Below are 14,127 nucleotides of genomic sequence, written 5' to 3'. Positions count from 1 at the left end.
ATCCCTAATTAATTGCCTAAACGGAGAGCCTGTGAATATCACCCAAAAAGTTTAATTAAATTAAAGCAAACCATGTGAACACATAAACATCACCACATTTTCCTATATATATATATATATATATATATATATATATATATATATATATATATATATATATATATATATATATATATATATATATATATATATATATATATATATATATATATATATATATATATATATATATAAACTATCTTTTTTGTTTTAACAATTTACAATAATTATGTACTCTGGAATTGCAATGAGGATAGCTGGGGAAAGCCCCTGCTGGGACTGGACAGACAAAACCGACATCATAAAGAAGCGTTCGATTTTTTTCGTCCAAAAATTGAAAAAATTAGCAATATCTACATGGATGACAATTTGTCGGGTAGGGCAAGAAGATTCGTCTCGGGTTTTCCACTCACTCAAAGTAGGGTTTTCTTTGACATTAGTTTCGTTGTTGTATCTTTTGGAGCCGTTATTCCAAGGTATCGGTCAGAACGCCATTTGGGCTGTCATGACTGTTGTCGTTGTGCTCGAGTTCACTGCAGGTGAGCAACTTTACTCAAATAATTCGTTTAGTTTCAGCTTTCGTTTTTTCATTTTTATTTTTCAATAAGAAAATATTTGATCTTCAATAATAATACTATTAGGGGCAACATTATGCAAAGGCCTAAACAGAGGGATTGGCACTTTGCTAGCTGGATCACTTGCTTTCTTGATTCAATACATCGCCGAAGAATCTTCTCACGTATTCCGCGCCATCTTCATCGGGACTGCAGTTTTTGTTATCGGTACATACAAATTACAAACCCTAATTCCATTCGCAATTAGGATTATTTTTTTTTCATTTTTAAAATTTTATTTTGATGATTGTATGTTAGTGTAATAAGGTACTAATGAATTGAATTTTTCTATATTACGATATAGGAAGTGCAACAACATACATGAGGTTTTTCCCGTACATAAAGAAGAACTACGAGTACGGAGTAGTGATATTTCTGTTGACCTTCAATTTGATAATCGTGTCGAGTTATCGAATACACAACGTGCTTAAGATAGCGCAAGAACGGTTTTATATGATAGCCATAGGATGTGGAATATGTCTCCTTATGAGCCTTATTGTCTTCCCCAATTGGTCAGGCCAAGACCTTCACCATTCCACAATCTCTAAGCTTGAGGGATTGGCATTTTCAATTGAAGGTAACATATACATTTTTATAGGGTTTTTGGCTAAACTTATTTTAAACATCGAAAAGTTGTTTTAAAAGTTGCTAAATTGTTACGTATTATTTTTTAAATTTAGTTTTAGAGTGTTTGGATAATCAACTTATAAGCTACTTTTACTTCTTATAAGATTTTAAATAAAATGGTGGGGTAGAGATATTTTTTTAAGAAAAAACTTAAAAGCTCCCCAGCAGCTTGTTTTTAAGAACATTAACATCTTTTCGAAAAGAGTTCCCAATTATTGTTTAAGAGCTTACAAGCTCTTAACATCTTATAAGCCGTTTCTAGAAGTTGATAAGCTTAGCCAAACACCCTCTTAGTAACATAACTTTTGCTTAATTAGCTATAATCATACTAAAATCATTAAGGATCCGTTTGACCAAACTTATAAACTCTTATATGTTATTTGAAAGATTAAATTTTTAAAATGGTTGGATATGGAACTTTTAAAAACAGTTTAAAAGCTCCCTAACAATTTTTTTTTTTTTAATTAAGATCTTTTGATTTTTTTTTTTTTACCAAACACATTTAACCAGCTTAAAAGCTCTTAAACGTCTTATAATATATTTTTAAGAACTAAGAAGCTTAGCGAAATATGCTCTAAGAGGGTGTTTGGTTAAACTTATAAGATGTTAAAAGGAGCTTATAAGATGTTTTAGAGTTTATAAGCTCTTCCAAAGTGTTTAGTAAATTTTTAAAAAAAGATCTTAATTTTTTTTTAAATAAGCTGTTGGAGACCAAATAAGATATTTTTAAATAAGTATCTCTACCCCACCTTTTTATTTAGGGATGTGATAAATGTCGTTAATACCGTTACGACTTCAAGTGTGATTTTGATCATTTTTAATTCCAAATTTTGCAAAACCCGAAAAATAGAATTTGTAGTATTCTGAGTTAGTTTTCTAATCCAACTTGAATCACCAAAATTGGATGTTGGACGAAAATAATATACATGAATTAATGGATACTGCCCACAACTTTGATGTATTGAGGTATCTAAAATTGAAAATGTGACTTATTCATACATAACTTTGTCACACGACATCCAATCTAGCGGATTTAAGTTGGATTAGAAAGCTAACCCAAAGGACTACAGGTTTTAATGTTTCGAATTTTGCCAAAATCAAAATAGAAATATGTCAAAATCAGATTCGAAGTCAAAACGACATTGGTAAAATTGAAACGACATTTAACATTTCAGTTTTATTTAAGATTTTATAATGAGTAAAAATAGGAAATAAGCTCATTATTCGAACACTCTAAAAATTAATCATAAAAATAAGATGTAACAGTTTATCAGCTCTAAAAACATCTTATCAGACATAAGAGCTTATCAGATGTTTAAAATAAGTTTGGCCAAACACGCTCTAAATTTCATCAAGTTTCTATATATCTTGATTTTTCTTAATATATGCAATACTTGTTGATCAACACATAGGACGGTCTATTCAATGCATATATGCATGTAATTGTGCGTAAATCTGCTAACCAGTGTATTTTACCAAATGTAACATATTTCTCGAAGGAACTAATTATTAGATTTTTCAAATTAATTGCAGCGTGCGTAAATGAGTACTTTAGCAACGAAGACCAAAAAGCAGCCAAAGATAAAACGTTAGAGGATCCTATATATAAGGGGTATAAGGCTGTTCTTGACTCTAAATCCAGTGACGAGACCTTGGTAAGAAATAATTAGAATGAACATTAAATATTTCTGGTTTGTTTTATTTATAAATTTAAACCTGATATAAATATATATATATATATATATGTGTGTGTGTGTGTGTGTGTGTGTGTGTGTGTGTGTGTGTGTGTGTGTGTGTGTGTGTGTGTGAATTTTGACAGGCAATGCATGCAAGTTGGGAGCCATGCCATTCAAGGTACTGTTACAGGTTGCCATGGCAGCACTATGTCAAGTTGGGTGAAGTTCTCCGACGTTTCGGATACACAGTCGTCGCTCTACATGGATGCCTTCAAACTCAAATTCAGGTCACACTCTTCGATTAAATAATGTTTACGAAGATAACCGTTTATTAAAAATATTGATAATCATATATGCTTATATATTACTCCCTCCGTTTTTCAAGTGTCGGTTAAGGTAGATAGAACACAAATTAAGAATTTAGAAATAAATTCATTTTTAAAGAAATGAATATTTCAGACTCCGCGGTCGGTTCGAGCTCTTTTCAAAGATCCATGCATCCGAGTCGCCGGAGAAGTATCGAAAGCACTAATAGAACTATCCGAGAGCATACAAAACCGCCGCCAGTGCTCGCCGGAGATCATCTCCGACCACCTCCACGAAGCCCTACAAGACCTCGACGCCGCCCTCAAATCCCAGCCAAGACTCTTCCTCGGCCCCAACACCGCCACCAAGAACATGCTAACCTTTGCTGCCGTCACCAACAAGTCCTCCACCACCACCAGAGGAGGAGGAATCTCGTTGGCAAGTGTCAAAACCGATTCATCCGCACTCCTACAATGGAAGTCGAAAAGGGCCGCTAAGGAACAAGCCAATAATAACGATTCTCTTCGGCCGACTTTAAGCAAGATTGCTATGATCACAAGCCTTGAGTTCTCCGAAGCGCTTCCGTTTGCTGCCTTTGCTTCATTGCTTGTGGAGGCTGTGGCGAGGCTTGATCTCGTTATCGATGAGGTTGAAGAATTGGGGAGGGTCGCTAATTTCAGAGAGTTCAATACATGTGATGCTGATCAAGTCACTAAAACTTGTACAAAACCTACTACACCATTGCACAACCATTTGCCTTCCCATGGAGTAGATTGATCATAAATATTATTTCGGGCAAATTACGAAGAAAAAAAACTCTTGTTTCGGTAATTGCAGACACCCCCTCCTTTTAAATATTTTTACATAAGATTTATGTAATTCAGTTATTTACCGAACCAAATCGTATATTCAGTTCGGTAACGGTATGAAATGTTGGCGTACCGAAATTTCAGTTCGGTTTTACCGATTTGACATCCCTAAATTTACCTCTAGAGGAGTACTTTCGTAAGATAATACATAGTTGATGGGTGACTGTAATTACCCAAACATGAGAGCGGTTTTCGAAATTTGACCATAACTCAAGGGGATGTCCGTAATTTGCCCTATTCTTTATAAGGAAAACACACATTAGTTATATATATATATATATATATATATATATATATATATATATATATATATATATATATATATATATATATATTGTGTGGTATTTAATTTTCAAATATGAAATTTATTGGCATGGCCAAATGATCATTTTCTCCACATGTCCAAAAGAAAATGTTAAATGATTTCAAATCCACAATAATATTCCCATCTTCAGTTGTTACTTAAAAAAAAAAAAAAAAAAAAAGAAAATCACAATAATAAATCCAATGAATCCGAATCGAATAATTTTACGACGAAAATATCTAGTGATGTACATAAACCATCAAAAAAACCAAGGCAAAAGTCTAACATACATAATACTGTGATCTTACCTGCAGAAACCGCCAACATCAACCTCAGACTAGTAGTAGTTGTAAGCCTCCTCGCGAACGAAACTAACATCCATAATAAGCGATTGACCTGTTTCTATGAACTCGCAAATACATAAATCTTCGTCTTCAACGAAGTTTCTTTGGCAAAGTCTTCTCCACCCTCTTGTGTAATATCTCCTTCCATCTTTCCATATCTTGCCCTTTGCGGTCCACGTCCTCCCGTGCGGATCAATCATCACTATCTCTTCCGGAAGGTCCAGTATGTTGTCACGCACCACTTCCTTCGGGATATACTATCATTACAAACATACACTAATGTCAAAAACATATATCAAAATTGATTTACTTTTTTTTTTTTTAATTCTTTTTTTTTTCTTCTTCTCTTTAAATTCCAAATATTGAATCTTGTCGAAAAGATGAACTGACATAACAATACTTACCAGTTCACCCTTGCGCTTTGTGTTGATTTTTGTTACAAAATAAGGGTTGACTGGCACAGCCATCAATCCAGCTTTGAAAATTTCTCTACCATATATATCAGTAACTCTCCTAGTTCGAGTGCGTTTTTTCTTCTCACCAGCTGCAGTAAAAAACAAAATGAAGGTAACACAACTAATTAAATAAATTTTAATTCATATATGTTAATTTTGCAAGCAAATTGAGAAGAAAAAAAAAAAAAAAAACTTACTAGTGGTCTCTTGTTCCATCTCCGGAGCACGGTCATTAGTAGGAATCTCCTCCTCCACGTCATCAGCCATATTATCATAGTTAAACTCATAATTATCATCATCATCATTACCTTCATTCTCCATTTTAATTTCACGGTTTTCTTCAATATATTTTGGCGCCTCTCTTTCTTCATTCACAGCTTTCTTTCGGTGTTTTTCAGCCTTGCAAGCTCCAAATCTTTTCTTCTTACAAGCGGTTGAATCATGGATTTTGGTTTTGAATAAGCCATTACCAGAGTATTCAAAAAAGACGATATGCCCAACTCGAATACCATTATCTTCAACAAAATCTGTCCAACCATCTCCAAAGTACAACCTACTTCGAACTTTCTCCACCTTCACTTGCCATGTGTTTTCATATCTATCTTGAAAGAATACTCTTTCGGGCAAAGCTCCTTGCACCGATAAGGTAAAGGCCGAAGGAAGTCTCTGTCACAAGAACATAAATATGTTTTGATCAATAAGTACAAACATTATCTTGTACATTATTCAAGGAAATGACACACACACACACACACACACACTGACATACGATTAGGTCATATAAAATGTTTTCCATGTGAACGAACATCAAATGACGAATTGTAAATGAAACTTGCCTCACATACTTGATCTATTGTTTTCTGATCTTAATTTCTTAACTGTAGACATTTATAAAAATCATGTCGCAATTGCAATTAAGTTTGATTCACAGCTCAAGTGTTTTTTTTAATATTATAGATCAATACATCACAAGTAAAATGAATACTAATAAAATATGCACCATATGGTAACAAACGGGTCTAAACTTCAATTGATTTCAAATTTTAGATAAAAGATGAAAACGTAATTTTTTTATGTATATGCCGGGAAAATACTAGCCGAACGGGTGGTCAGACTTAATGTGTACTAAGGGCAGTGCACCCTATCAAGTTTGGTTTGCAGTCCCAGCTAGAGGGTGTCAAAAATATATATATCAATTAAAAAAGAAAGGCTTAATCCCACTTTGCACCCTTGAAATGGAGTCTTTTGGCACTTTGCACCCTTGAAAGATAATAATAGCACTTTACACCCTCAAAACACAATAAATCATTCACAACGCAAAGGATAATTCATTGTTTATTGATTTTTATTCCGGGGTGAAAAATAACAAATTAAATTGTTATTTTCTTCAACCTCCAACCTAATTTCGAGCTCACAAAGTGCAAAAAAATAACAATCACACCGGATAATTGAAAAAATATATATTTTCTTACAAAATAAAATCAAATAAACTTTAATTACTAAATTATTCAATTGATAGATCTTTTATTGTAATTGGTGGAAATATTAGGTAGACATATTTGGAAGAAAATGTGATTTTCAGACAACTTGATAAAGAAATAGCTGAAGAGTTTTTTTCGTAAAATATTTTTTTGTGATAAAAAATATAATTTTTAAATACCACTAAAAATATTAAATTACCTTTATTAGCTTTAAAAACTCATGTGGAGTGCATTATGCATGATATATTGTGTTTCGAGGGTGCAAAGTGCTATTACATTGTCTCGAGGGTGCAAAGTGCCAAAATGGTATATTTCAAGAGTGCAAAGTGGAATTAAGCCTAAAAAGAAATATATATACACAAACATTGAATCTTGTCGATAAGATAGACTGACATAATAAACCTTACCAGTTGACGCTTACGCTTTGAGCTGATTTTTCTTGCAAAATGAGGTTTTGGCTGCACAAATCCAGATTGGAAAACCTCTCCCCTATATAAATCAGAAACTCTCCTAGTTCGAGTGGCTTTTTCCCTCTCATCAGCTGCAATGAAACCAATCAAAGGTAACGCAACTAATTAAATAAAAATTAATTCGACTACATTAACTTCGCAAGAAAATTGAAAAAAAAAAAAAAAAAAAAAAAACTTACAACTGTTGTCGTCTTTCCTGTGTGGAGCATAGTCGTTAGTAGGAATTTCCTCCGCCACCTCATCACGCGTATTCTCCCACTCAAGCGCGTAAGTGTCATTCGGAACCTTCTTTTGCTGTTTAAAAGAAGACTTACGAGCTCCAAGTCGTTTCTTTTCACAAGCGGTTGAGTCATGGATTTTGGTTTCAAATACTCCATTACCAAAATATTCAAAAAATATTACATCCCCTCCTTCGATAGAATTATCTTCAACAAATTTTTCCCAACCATCTCTCAAGTAAAACTTATCCCGATGTTGCCCCACCTTCACTTGCCATGAATTATTATACCTGTCATGAAGGACTATGTTTTCTGGCCAATCTCCTTGCATTGATAAGGTGAAGGCCGAAGGAATTTCCTGTGACAAGAACATAAATCAGTTTTTTCTTAGCCATGGACACCAAATATTAGGATATAACATAACATACTAGTTCTTTCTTTTTATCAGTGTTCTAAAAATCGGCCGAGGCGGCCGATTAATCGGTTTCCGAGGCGGAGGCGGTACCAAACCTTTACGATTTTAGTGTAAAGGTTTGAAAAATCGGTTTTTTGCCTGTGTGGCGGTTTGAGGCGGTCCGAGGCGGTCTGAGGCGGTCAAACCTTTAAGGCGGGTCAAACTCGGTGGCAAAAATCGGTCAAAAATGGGGTTTATTTTTTTATAATTCAAAATAAAAGTTGGGATTTTAATAAAAAAAAATGAGTTTATGCTTTATTTTGTTTATGTTAACTGTTATTGTTAAAGAACTAATGATGTATGCAAGGAATGTTCTAGAATAAATGTAAATTCAAAAAAATTGCCTTTTTTTACAACCTTGCTTTTTATACAATTACTCTCAGATAGAGGAATATTAAATCATCGATTAGCTGCATTTACATACACTAAAAACTAAAACGATTAACTGAACCAACTCAATTTAAATTAAAGCTTTTGTTTCCTTCCAAATTTCTTCCTCTAGGTTACAAGGTGATTAGGATGATTTTCAACCCAAAACAATACTAAAGTTGATTAAAACAAGCACACACTTGATAAAATTAATAATAGAAAAAGGAAAAAAGAAAAAAAAGGTAAGGCACAGCCACGTGAACGCAAATAAAAGAGTGATGAAATTACCAAATGTTTTGAGCTACTTCGCGGTAAGAAAAACTTGAAGAATGAAAGTCCATTGCTGTTGTCTTCCATGACCTGAGAGCTTTATATCTCTCCGATGGAATCTGCAAATAAGTGAAGACTCGAGTTTTCAAAAATAATATAACATATAAAAAGAAATTATCCATAACTTGAAACTTCAACTTGGCATTTTCGGAAGTATCTTTGTATTTCAAAAGCAATATTACTAAACTTCTTTTTTTTAGTATTATCATCAGAACAAATAATACAAATTATTTAAAAAGATATCTTACAGCAATTTAGGAGTAAATTATAAGATTACATTTCAGAATTTTTAAAAAGAACATACTACAGAAAAACCCCAGATTTAACATCAGGAATCAAAAAAAAAATATAGAAACTATACCATAAAAAATGCCCTATTAACATCTAGCAATGAATTCACATCAATCACAGCTCAACAAATTGGCAAAACCAGAGAAACAAAAACACAAACAATCAAAATAATAAATCAATCAATTAATACAGATAAAATCAAATGTCGATACGGCAAAAACTAATAGATGAGAGGAGAACGGGCCAAATTAGTATTCTATTCCATCAGATCTGAATTTTGGAGGTGCCAAATTAGTTAGGAACAGGATCAAGTGTTATTATTTTAGACATACATATGTTCTATATGCAATTTCTACATTTTTTTTTAATTTCCAAACAAAATAGACTTCTTTTTTCACACTTTTTATTTCTGAAAATGGTGGATCAACAACACCACAACAAGTAAACGGCGGATCAACACTAAACTAAAAAAATAATTGTACTTGTATCATGCACTAATAATAATTTGACAAAATCGAAAATGAAACTCGACAAACATAATTCAAATACCAAATCACAGAAAATCTAGAATGAGAAAAATATTAAATTACCAAAAAATGAGGCGGATTGAAACGGTGCCAATTGAAAGAGGCAAAGCTATAAGGAAAATTTTGTGCGTCAACTTCTGAAATGAGGGCTTATGGTGGTGGCGGCGAGAGAGGATATGACCATTTGTTTTCTAGGGTTACTACTACCACTGTAATTTCAAGCCTATTTATACAAATTTGTGTATTAAATTACAAATAAGTCCCTTGAATTATGCCTAAATTAAAAAAAACCCCTTCTTGTTTGTGAAATTACATCCCCCCTCAAACTAGCCCGTTAGCTACAAAACCTAACAAAGAATGTGCAATATCCAAATTGCCCCGAGATTTAGAAAAAAAGAAAAAAGCCATTACAACTAATTACAATTATTTGTATTATGTAATCCAAACACAAGATATATATTTAAGATAGAATTTATTATTGAGTGATACCGTGCACCGTATGGAGGAACGTGATCTCATTGTCCTCGTCAACTGGGTGTGTGTATTAATCAAAGAATGTACCGTTTAGGCTTAATTGTTTTAATTTGAGATCCTGCAAAAATCTACAATATATAAGAAAAATGCTTTCCTGTTTGGGATGATAAAAGACACGACAGAACAATAAATAAATAAATAGATATGAAGGTTTTACCCATAGAAGCTTACACCGATAAAATGCTTTCTTGTTTCAGATATAGTGCTCAACTCATCCTTGATCTTCTCCATAAGCAGTTGAGACACCAGGCATTGATACCACACTGCATGACAAATCAGGAATGCAATTGGTGATAAATTCTTTTAATTTCCGTGTTTATATATATATATATATATATATATATATATATATATATATATATATATATAAAGGTATAACGTAAGTAAATATATTCTTATGGATATTAATCTAATTTTCCTGATGTGAAATTATCGCTCGTTTCAGGGATCAGGATTAGTAAGTCCGTCAACACAGCTCATGTACAAATACAAATATAATAAACCAATTTGTACTTTTAAATCCGTGGTTTTTATCCCACAATTGTTTAAGTCTTTGTTTTCGTTGACATAAATCCTGCCCTATAACTCACGAATGAACACATGACAACTAAGATTTACTCGACACAAATACTCACAAAAATTAATTAGGTGTTGTGAAAATTTTCAGTGGAATCTTTAGTTTCAACTGCGTTACTGAAGTAGCCTTAGTTCCTCCTCGCATTCTTGAATCGATTAGAGTAGAATGATGAATCAATTCCATTTTTATTAAGAAATTTGAAGAAACCTCTAAATGAAAAGAAATGGCAGAAACCGAGGAAAAACAGATGTAGAAATAGAAATAGTCTTCTGAAAAAAATGAACTCATATTTGTTGAAAAAACAGATAACTAAATTTATTACTAAAATCATTCATTTGACGATATAATACATAATTGAACAATTCAATGCTTTTCAATGGCAGCAAACATGTCAGCTTCAAATAGACTTTATTAACAAAAATACATGCTTGCTGAAATGTAAAATCTACATGTACAGCTTGCACCTTAATTGGATGCAATACAAGATTCGACGGTGCAGACCGCATACAGTAACTTTGACTAAAAAGAACCTTCATTAACTACGATTTCGTTGAAGGCGCAAAGGGTATCTTTATACGGCCTACAACTTTAATATTGGCGATATACACAGTACAAATTTGCGTTTTTTTAATTTTAGTCATATCAATGAGTAAAGGTGTTCCTTCATCTTTATCGCCGATAATTAAGTTGGGATAAAGTCTTTATATCATGCATCATTACAGTGCTAGCTCGTGCATATGACCACAGTAAAAAAAATCACCTCCGTTACTTGGATCCTAAATTATTCCGGATCAAGAATTATTGTGATGAAAATATCTATGATTCATACCTTGAGAGAAGCTCCCTTTTATGAACATTTGTGGAGAAACACTAGTATATGTATTAAGAAGAAAACACTAAAATACATTGCTTAGAAGCCCCTATTTAATAATGGATAATTGTTTATGGAATTTCAAAATTACAATAATACATAACTAATCCGTAGATTGCAATATGGTAATGCTATCACTATGTCTGCCCCAAGTTCATTCATATATAGAATCTTATCAGATATTGAGTAGTAAAGTACTACTCAGATGATCGGATCGGGCACTCAAATAATTATTACATAAAAAAGGGGAACGACGTAATCTGGAGCTGGGCTTTCTTTTCAAGTTTCATTTCACACAGCCAATGCACAATTACGATTTTGGCAACGGGAGAGAGAAATGTCTCGCTTAGCTCTGAAAAAGTGGACATAGGCCAGACCTATTGTATATTCGATATTTGTCAGCAACAAAATTATAGCTCTGCTTAACCACAGTGATCGTTTACTAAAAAAACACATTCATGGTATATTCGATACACAAGCATATGTCGATACTAGACTAAATGTAAATAAATGAAGTGAAAACTGAATATTGATCTTGTATTGTATGTATCCATAAACACTCATATATGAATGAATGGATTCCCAGAAACATCGGATTTTAAACGAAATCCAGTAAACTGAATGTTTATTTTATTCCAATGAAAAATCGTCAAGTACCTGGAATATCCAGCCAATGGCCCAATGCGCGTCTCTGTTGATCCCAGGGTTCGCCGGAACGGTCCGATTCCGGAATCCCTAACCAAACCAATTTTTGCACTTTAACGCGCCGGAACACCGGGATAACGGCGGGACGGCCGAGACGGAACCACAGAACGGCTGGAACGGGGTTGGAACGGCCGGAACGGAACCGGAGAAAAATCTGATAAAAAAAAAAAAGGGAAAAAGGAAGACTGGGTGTGGGAGGCCTGGTTCGTGGTCTGATAGACACCAAAATATGGGTCAAAAGTTTTTTAAGTTTTCAAAATTTGCAATCTAGTCCTTATTGTTTTTTATTTCTCTTAAATTAAAGAGATAACTTCATAACTTACAATTTCACCCCCTATTTCTACTTCTCAATGTTTAAACAATTGTTCTAAGATTAAGATTAGAGTTTTGATAATAGTTTGTATATATTCTAGTGTAATAGTAATATTACAACTTATTTGACGTTAATTATATTTTTTCGCAATTTTATTATAATTTGTCCGTTCCGGACAGCCGTGATCGTGAACAAAAAATTGAAAAACAAATTCATAATAATTAAACAAGTTTGACCTAAAAATCCATACAAAAAAGAAATTGATTTAGAAAATAACATCCTTCAAAACGACGCAACAGAGAGCTTAATAAGAAGCCCTAAATTGCAAAATTGGCCCAGCGAATGGGAAGTTTCAGATGGATGTAACGTAGTATCGGAATGGAAAGTGCGAAACTATAAATAATTCCAATACATAAAGAACCAAACAAATCGAACTCACGGCTTCTTTCAAACTGACGTCGCCGGGATTGGGTGTGTTTTCTTCCATAATTCGGAGGTAAAATAGCGGCGGAGGTCGGCAGACAATGAGGGCGAGACTTGGGTGGGACGGGGGTTGGGGGCGGGCGACGGTGTTGGCCGAAAGAGAGGGAGGGACGTTTTCGAAGAAAATTCCTAGGACACGTGGAAATGCGGATGGGAGAAATTAGGAATATAACTAGACGGCTCATATATGCAAGCCCATTTTTTTTATTAGTTCAAAAACCAACATAAAGGAATTTTTTAGTTCAAGCTCGTAAATTAATTTAATTTTATTACATAAAAAAATAGGACGAATATACCCTTATCAATGAATAATACCCAAATACAAACAAACTATATTTTTATTTTTTCAAGACCAAAAAATAAAAAAATAATAAACAAAAAAAATAGAAAAAACTCACAACTGCCGCCACCAGACCGCCGAGACACCGACCAGCGAGAATTCCACCGCGCCGGCGACGACCAGCGACCCACCCATCGCACCACCTCTACCGCGCCGGCGACGACCACCCCACCACCACCAACAAGTCATTTTTACTAAACTTTTGTTTGTCAATTCAAAAATATTAATCGAGCATCGATTCTTGATAAATATGCGTGGAGGAACATTAATCTATGCTTACTTCTTGTTGGGTTACAATGCTTTAGCCGATTTTGGAAAACAAATTGAGATTGAAATTGATTTTTTTGTGTGTTTTCGTTGAATTCCCAAATCGGTTTATCCGGACCGATTTTGTACACGAAAATCGGCGTCACAATGCCGATTTTTGTTAACCAAATCGGTGACACAACGCCGACTTTTCAAGTCAAAATCGGCGTTGTAACGCCGATTTTTTTTTTATGATTTATGTTTTTTATTTGATTTTGAATTTCAAAAAGGGTAAATTAGTATTTTTATGTTGGAGGTCTTGAACTAATAAAAAAATGGGCTTGCATATATCGGCCGCCATATAACTAACCACCCGGCTAATTATATCCTTGTGCATACCTCGTTCATTTTGTAATTGGTACTTTATAAATAAGTCCATCAATGGATACTTATTCATAAAGAGATCCAAAAAATAAACTCCTTTACAAAAAAATCGACACATGGTCCAGTTTTTTGTAAATGACTAAAATAGCCACTCATACTTTCATATGCTCCAATTTCATCCTTTAATTTAATTTAACCTCAATTTGACCCCAAATTTCACAAATTATTCAATTTTGACCCAAAACACATTTTTATGGACAATTTTGTCCATTACCACCGTTGACCGCCGATCTCCGGTGT

The 14,127-nt window shown here is 33.6% G+C and overlaps 2 protein-coding genes across 5 annotated transcripts; one reads left to right on the top strand and one right to left on the bottom strand.

The window, feature by feature from the left end:
• Window positions 1-226: 226 nt before the first annotated feature.
• Window positions 227-4,254, top strand: LOC105955013 (aluminum-activated malate transporter 12). Of its 2 annotated transcripts, none has more exons than XM_088824268.1 (6): window positions 227-578; window positions 681-821; window positions 1,171-1,230; window positions 2,814-2,935; window positions 3,100-3,243; window positions 3,416-4,254. In XM_088824268.1, exons 1-6 carry the CDS (start codon window positions 269-271, stop codon window positions 4,037-4,039), a joined length of 1,401 nt encoding a protein of 466 aa, XP_088680394.1. In that variant the 5' UTR covers window positions 227-268; the 3' UTR covers window positions 4,040-4,254. The 2 variants fall into 2 exon arrangements, with proteins under 2 accessions (XP_088680394.1, XP_012834168.2); XM_012978714.2 differs by having other exon boundaries at window positions 958-1,230.
• Window positions 4,255-4,630: 376 nt separating this feature from the next.
• Window positions 4,631-12,278, bottom strand: LOC105955014 (B3 domain-containing protein REM20). Of its 3 annotated transcripts, none has more exons than XM_012978715.2 (9): window positions 12,014-12,278; window positions 10,066-10,171; window positions 9,864-9,966; window positions 8,515-8,615; window positions 7,365-7,761; window positions 7,123-7,256; window positions 5,432-5,900; window positions 5,184-5,323; window positions 4,631-5,036 (listed from the first exon to the last, which is right to left on the bottom strand). In XM_012978715.2, the coding sequence occupies exons 4-9, from the start codon at window positions 8,581-8,583 to the stop codon at window positions 4,773-4,775; spliced, it is 1,473 nt and encodes a 490-aa protein (XP_012834169.2). In that variant the 5' UTR covers window positions 8,584-8,615; window positions 9,864-9,966; window positions 10,066-10,171; window positions 12,014-12,278; the 3' UTR covers window positions 4,631-4,772. The 3 variants fall into 3 exon arrangements, with proteins under 3 accessions (XP_012834169.2, XP_088680052.1, XP_088680053.1); XM_088823926.1 differs by having other exon boundaries at window positions 9,438-9,966; window positions 10,080-10,171; window positions 12,014-12,275; XM_088823927.1 differs by having other exon boundaries at window positions 10,080-10,171; window positions 12,014-12,268.
• Between the last annotated feature and the right edge of the window lie 1,849 nt (window positions 12,279-14,127).

The sequence above is a fragment of the Erythranthe guttata genome, chromosome 10 (genome assembly GCF_056151865.1).
Source record: "Erythranthe guttata isolate IM_541 chromosome 10, IM_541, whole genome shotgun sequence".
NCBI classification, from domain to species: Eukaryota; Viridiplantae; Streptophyta; class Magnoliopsida; order Lamiales; family Phrymaceae; genus Erythranthe; species Erythranthe guttata.
This window is presented reverse-complemented; position numbering and strand designations above follow the sequence as displayed.

Bases quoted from the DNA above. Each gene is read 5' to 3' on its own strand.
- LOC105955013 (XM_012978714.2), top strand. From the start codon at position 269: ATGTACTCTGGAATTGCAATGAGGATAGCTGGGGAAAGCCCCTGCTGG. The intron at 822-957 runs GTACATACAAAT...ATTACGATATAG, and splicing joins GACTGCAGTTTTTGTTATCG to GAAGTGCAACAACATACATG. The intron at 3,244-3,415 runs GTCACACTCTTC...TGAATATTTCAG, and splicing joins GCCTTCAAACTCAAATTCAG to ACTCCGCGGTCGGTTCGAGC.
- LOC105955014 (XM_012978715.2), bottom strand. From the start codon at position 8,583: ATGGAAGACAACAGCAATGGACTTTCATTCTTCAAGTTTTTCTTACCG. The intron at 7,762-8,514 runs GTAATTTCATCA...TTCTTGTCACAG, and splicing joins GAAGTAGCTCAAAACATTTG to GAAATTCCTTCGGCCTTCAC. The intron at 5,037-5,183 runs GTAAGTATTGTT...TTGTAATGATAG, and splicing joins CAAAGCGCAAGGGTGAACTG to TATATCCCGAAGGAAGTGGT.